General features: G+C 30.3%; 1 protein-coding gene across 5 annotated transcripts in view; it reads left to right on the forward strand.

Moving 5' to 3' along the window:
* Nucleotides 1-6,713, forward strand: part of cd (peroxidasin homolog cardinal) — a 53,297-nt gene extending 46,584 nt beyond the window's left edge. For all 5 annotated transcript variants that reach the window (XM_015510457.2, XM_089224343.1, XM_089224342.1 and 2 more), the window contains 2 exons: nucleotides 1,439-1,608; nucleotides 2,676-6,713. In XM_015510457.2, the coding sequence (XP_015365943.2) occupies nucleotides 1,439-1,608; nucleotides 2,676-3,043 (538 nt within the window). In that variant the 3' untranslated portion in view covers nucleotides 3,044-6,713. The remainder of the gene's footprint in view (nucleotides 1-1,438; nucleotides 1,609-2,675) is intronic.
* The last annotated feature ends 590 nt before the right edge of the window (nucleotides 6,714-7,303 follow it).

Raw genomic sequence — 7,303 nt, forward strand, 5'->3', positions numbered from 1 at the left:
AGGCGAGTCCCTGCTATTACACTTAATTTTGGTAAAAATATATTTTACAATAATTATCGACACATACATGGTTGTCTTGGTAGTGGAAAAATATTTTTTTTTTCAAATAAAAATCGTATGACATTATATCAACTGGAGAAACATAGCAATTTGCGGATCAATCTAAAAATTGTATTTGTTAAGATTTTGTGATTTTGATTAAATGTGATTACCTATATCTACTGGTGTGCGGTTTTCAAACGATGATGTGATTTTAGATTAATTGTGTATTTTATTAATGTGTAGATTAATTGTGCGTTATTGATACATATCAGTGCTCGTAATATTGAACGGTGATGCGATTTTGTGAAAACTGTGCGGTACCTATTGATGTATAGAAATGTGCAGCGGTCAGCGGATTTGCACGACGACCTTTTTTTGAAAGTCTGCGGTTATGACGAACGCCGATTAATATGAAGATTGATGACTACAATGAAGAGTGTGTAAAGCACCCCAAATGTTAAAAATTAAATACAAAAAAAAAAAAAACCCTTGAAAAATCCTGGCTACGCGTCTTGTCCATAATATCCTTGTATATGATACTATAGTAGTATAGTCAAGTAAGATTCCTATACTATTATTCTTATTTTACGCTTCAGTCATCGTGTGGTCCGTCGCTTCGTGTTCAAAATTTTCAGGCTGTAATAATATTATTAATTATCAAATAAGCAATAATATTGCTTATTTGAAACAATTCAACTAATCATTCATAACCATTTAACTACACGGTCGAGTATAGTTGAACATATTTTAGTATATTATATGCAGTAACGTGTTTACCACGCGTAGGACATTACGGCGACAGTGGTCAGTGAAATATATAACCCATCTTCAGCACCTATGTCTTGTACTCAATTGAATCATTATTATTATTATCTATCTTCTACATATTTTGTATAAAATTGGGAAGTTTATCTGTAAATATTCGAAAACTAATAAAATTACTGTATCGTTTTCAACGAAAGTTTTAACAATAAATTCCATGAAAATAGAGGGTTTATACCTTATTTTTCTACCCTTATAAAGGTAGCTCACGCAAAAAATATTTTTTTCATTTATTTAAATTGTTACCATTGGTATTTTATTGCATATTATATTACACAAACTATTGTATTTAGTAAAAATAAGCCAGGTACATTTTTTTACAAATGTATGTTCATAAAAAAAAACAAATTTTCACGGCTCTGCAAACAGCATCATGTGGGACAGTTTAAAGGTATTATAAATTATTATTTATGAAATATTTATATTGCGTGATAAGTAAAATAGTTATGATAAAGAGATGATAGGATTTTACATCAGTATTTCGAACTAATATATTTTTTTAGTTTTAAAATTGTGCTACTTAAGAATATTATGATGCCAAAATGTATAATTTACTTCTACTATGACAACACAGGTCGATCGATGACTTGGACCTTTACACCGGGCTGCTTTCGGAAAAGCCGCTGGAAGGAAGCATCTTGGGGCCGACGATCACGTGTCTGTTGGCCGACCAATTCCTGCGGGTGAAATCGGGCGATCGTTATTGGTACGAGACGGACGAAAAACCTCAAGCGTTCAACGAGGGTGAATAAAACGCATATAATGATAATATACAATTTTAAATTATATAATATTAAAATACTCACTTAGAACATACAACGAACGTCGAGCCTCTTCTCCACCTGCGATCACTACAACTGACCTTCCCCTCCGCATTCGCATCTTCTCACGTAATACACACACGCGTCACACGCGCATTCCTCTAACGTAGATTATGTATATTATAATCAGTACTGAGTTTTCAGTGGATTTTGTATTTTATCTACTACAAGTATACTTTTCTTATACGATGCTCATCTGGGTACGAATCTGTTACATATCTGTTTGAAAAAAATGTTTATAGGTACTTATATGCACATATCCGTTTCTCATTTTATTGCATTTTTGATTTTTTATTATCATATATTATAATGGGATTTTATTCGTTCCTCATTTAACAATTTAAAACTGAGATTAGACGCTTAGACAGACTACATAGTTAAGATGGTTTAAAAGTGTTAAAAAACAACCCATTCCACTTCTTTCTTTTAGATTATTAAAAGTGTGTGATTTAAAAAAGGAAAAATTCATTTTTTGAATAAATTTAGTCATTTACGTGAAGATATTATAAAATATTAATTAGGTATATTAAACGAACTAGCCACAAAGTTATCTAAAAATAGAATAAACAAATGCACTCGTTTTTTAATTTTCCTATACATACCTAGTTGAAATGTTCTGGTTTTTCCGAAACAATGTTTTTACATAGTTTGAATAAGGACTTATATTCAAGTTATGTACAAAGTTTATACTACCCACGCGTTATTTATATATATATACCATCATTCCGACCGCATCTAAGTTCCGTATTGCAAACCACATAGATAGGTACCTATATATGATTATATAATAATATAATAATATTATTATGCGCGAACTGTTCTCGTTCGTCATCGCATTACATATATTCGTTTCCAATCAATATTATATACGTCATCGTACACATTATTTCACTCGACTGATATAAATGAACAAATGTAAAATATATTAAATACATAATATATATATTAATATTTAATACGTGTATGTGTGTGTGTTGTATATGTGAACAGATCAACTGTCAGAGATCCGAAAAACCACTTTTGCGGCAATAATTTGCGACAATTCCGACGAAATTGAATCCGTTCAGCTGCACGTGATGCAAAGCGCCCGAAAAGTCGGCAACGGCAGAGTTGGTTGCGACAGTTTAATAAAAACGTCTCTCGATCCGTGGAAAGAAGAGTTCGACGCGGCCACCCCTGTAGCCGTCCCTCTGGACCCGACCACCGCCATCCATCGGGACCCTACCACCGCCATCCATCGGGACCCTACCACCGCCATCCATCGGGACCCTACCACCGCCACCGCCGAAGTCACGACCAGTAATAATAACGACGGATCACAGTCGACGAAAATCGACTCCACTACAGCGAAAACATAAATTTATTTCAAGTCGGGTAGCGCAAAAATAATTTTAAAAATTTAATAATACCCACCTTGACCTGCAATAATATCAGCTGTGTAAAAAAAAACATTAACTCCGAATTCGCGTACGGCTCAGAATTTCGTCATTATATTATAATTATTTTTTTCTACCTTCGATAAAACTCACAAACGGTCAGGTTAGGAGGGGCTTATGCGTGAGCTTAGCCTCCCGAAATAATATCTTTTTTTAAGTCGGATTTCTTAATAATTATTTTTACCTATGTATAGTTTTTTTTTTTATTATTTAAAGACAAAAATGTATTATATTCACACGAAAACAGTAATAATTATAAGTAATTATATGATTACCGATCATATAGTGATAATAAATTATACGGTTATTGAACAATATTTTACACGACAATAACTATAATAATCTCGAAACAATATCTGTTTAATAGATTTCTAAACATAAGGAAATCGAACAGGCTAGTCTACTGATAAAATGATAAACTTTTCACAAAAAAAAACAAATCACTGTATTATTGTGTGATGATTGAGACATCGGAAGGCCTCACACACCCGCGTGTATTGTACCCATCTATACAACATAACATCACAATATGTGTTATTAGGAGGGAAGGGGGGATTAAAAGGTAATTAGCATACCCAGCTTTGAGATTTACATCCTTCACGATTTATTCCATTATCGTACAGACTGAGATTTCTTCGGCACGCATCCAGTTATTTTTATTGAAATTATTGTGTCACTGCTACAGCGTTTAGCAGCTCCGATTTTATGTAATTGTAAGCTTTGACATTGGAATCGACCCATATTATCATAAGACTTAAAGGTACCTATAAGAACATATTCAATAATTTCTTGAAAATGTCCTTCATTTAAACCACACCTAAAAAAAAAAAACAATAGAATAAACATTTTACGAAAATCTCCGATCACGATACTTCCAGACGGACACGATGCTTCACCATGGGCGTAACACGTTTCCACCAAAAGTAGACTTTTCCCTTTTCCGCCAATACCCGTTACCACCAAATGAGATATACCTATATCATTAAACAACGGTTAATTTACCAAAATAATTTGTATACTAAGCTTATATTAAAATCTTTAATAGGTACAGTAATAAGTTTATTTAAAATATTAATGCTGGATTGAAAAAATGATAAATTAGTGTATTTATAGTTATGTATAATATATTATATCTACTTATTTATATAATTGGTTGATATTTTTTTTTCAATCGTAGAATATAGTAGTATACAATCGTTTTTGTAAAAACGTGGTAAATAATTTTATTGGGTGGAAACGGATATTGGTGGAAAAGGGAAAGGTACACTTTTGGTGGAAACGGGCATCGCCCTTCAACGTCATAATAATGTTTTTTTATTCCGAGTAAACATAGGCCATTGGGTAGTTATTCTTGGTAGGTTTTTGTACAGTGGGGATTGGTACGGCGATTGGAAACACGTGTATGTATAGCAATAGGTTTTTGCCACTGAGAACCCGGGTGGTCACCCATCCGGGTACTAATGACAACAAGCGGTGCATACTCATAATAATCTTGTTGTGTGATTGATTTTATCAACCGCACCACGCCGGGTCACTGTCGTAATAATATATTATAATATTAAAGTGCGAACTACAATAGACATAATAGTATAATACACTCAAAGATGGGCATTAACACTAATTAAAAAGTTACTAATAAGTTTTTTTTAACTTTTAGTATAATTATGTCAGTTGAAATAAATTAGTTTTTCTCAGTTGATTTAAAAATAATTCATTAGGTTAAACAATTTTTGAAATTTTTTGTTTCTACGAAAGTACACCTATATTAAAATTAAAATAATCCAACTCCAATAATAATACAAATATGTTTGTCAATTTTCTTGATAAAATAATTTTGAACACGGATAAATGTCATTAAAATATAAAAAGCATAATATTAATGACCATAAATATTGCTATTTTATATAAAAATATAAACTTTAAAAATAATGTAAATTAAAATAGGTATAAGTGTATAAGTGTACAGTGGTACATAAGAATAAAAATTTAATAACATTGTTTTTGTTTATTATAATAAATTTAGGAAACTAAAAACAATGTGTTCATTCTTTATGTGATCCACATAGGTACAAGTTAAAGAAATTAGATTAACTTTTTTCAAACTGAGTTATTGGCGTGCTCGCGGGGTGGCTGAAACTCTGAAAGTGTCATATCTCCCCTCCCCGCTTTTCCCCCTTTGGCTTATTTTAAAATATATAATAAATCAATTAATTAATTTTATATAATGTGATCTGAGAATAGCGAAAACTTTGCTTCCTTCTGCTTTCAAAAAAATAAAAATAAAATAAAACTGAGTATCCACGAGTTAATATATTTTTTTTTTCAAAAACTTTTTATTAACTTTTAACTCGTAAAATTAAATTTATGAACTGTTAATCTTTATCTTATCGATTTTGTGATCTCTTAACTAAACTTAACTCGAATTAGTTATAATCATTAACTTGCCCACCTTTGAATTTATATGCACATAACGAATTATATGTTATCGTAGGTACGTTATTATATCTGGAAAGTCTAAAAAAAACATTTCATCGTGTTAGCAGATATTGCGATGGTAATAATCAGGCCCTATTTTTTAGTGAACCCTGACACAAAGTGTGTAATCCGAAATTGAAAGTGTGCACTACGGATTCGAGAAGTGTGTAGTGTGTACCTAATACTTATACTAAATACTAATAAATAAGACTACTTGCTAGATTATAGTAATAGGTAGTACAGAGTACATTATACACATTTTTAAAAAATACAATTTTTTTAGCCCCCCACGGTTCTGTATTATTTCATGGTACATTAAAAGATGTGTAGTACGAATTTTTGTGAAAAATAGGGGTTGGTAATAATTATTATTATAATATTGTGACGTCTTTCACGGTTGGCACTACTATCATTATTCATTAGGATAATATTATATATATTGTATACGCGAACATTAGACAAAATGCAATAATTCAAAGAGAACGTTTTATGGTTTAAATAATATTCAAAGACTAAACACGAGACGACAAAACGGTACATAATCATTTCTTTGATGTGCATTCTCATTGCGAGTAGGTGCTATTTGTATTTTGTAAAAACGACTTTTCTGTTATTATACTGCCGTCGTATGACGATAATAATAATAATTGTTATCTTTACGCAAACGTTAAAAATTAAAAAAAAATTTTGTACATTCTCTCAAATGTATGTTTTATTTATTTATTTTTTTTTATTATACATCTTAATATGTACATTATTATCATCAAATTACTACTGTTAAATGATGAACGTTCAAATACATTAAACATTGTGAATTTTTCGTGTAAAGATATAAGTTTATATGGTTTATAAATGTATGATGAAAACAATAATGCGTAAAAAATCCAAATTACAAACGACACAAACACGTATAGAGGACTATAGTCTATATACTCAATAATATTTGTAGATATATCATATTGTTAACCTCGTAAAATATTTAACTGCAAAAGTGCAAAATTATAATAAACTGCTAATAAAATATTTATATTTATCCTTCTATGTACCTATACTTTAATAGGCAGATATGTTTATTTTTATTGAGCGATTAATCTTTTTAATAAATAAGTTAAATTAATTTTGTTTTGTAATTGATCGCGTAAACATTTTTTAATTATTCTAAAAGTCCGGTTACGGATTACAGTTTGAATGGTTCGGTTTGATTCTGATGGCAGGAGCGAAAAATCAAAAAAAAAAAAAGATTGGTTAGATCTAAAAAATCAGAGTTTGCATATTATAAGTTCGTTGGTGATGTGATTCCATTAAATTTCAGCAGGTGTACTACTTTCATTTGTCAAATAATCAAAGAGTAAATTAATTGATTCATAATATTTATATCCGATCGCATCGCTAAAGCTATCTTTTTATAGTTGATCGCATAAAAATAACAATATCATTCTCAACTTTATCTTTAAGTACTTACCTATAATTTATTTTAAGCACTATAATATACAGTATGCATGTCATAAAAACACCTAATATATTGTATTAAAAAATCTCTTGCAAAGTCAGGGTCGGCGTGAACAATTTCTTGATTATTATCATTTTTCATTTTTTGAACAATTTTTTTTTTATTGATCTGAAATATACATCGACAACTAGGCCATTAGTACACGAATTTTTGATTACATTGTTAGTATTTTAGTATTTACATGATTACATTAAATT

Source organism: Diuraphis noxia, unplaced genomic scaffold, assembly GCF_037042655.1.
Source record: "Diuraphis noxia isolate RWA-SAM2 unplaced genomic scaffold, SU_Dnox_SAM2 contig0003, whole genome shotgun sequence".
Classification (NCBI taxonomy): domain Eukaryota; kingdom Metazoa; phylum Arthropoda; class Insecta; order Hemiptera; family Aphididae; genus Diuraphis; species Diuraphis noxia.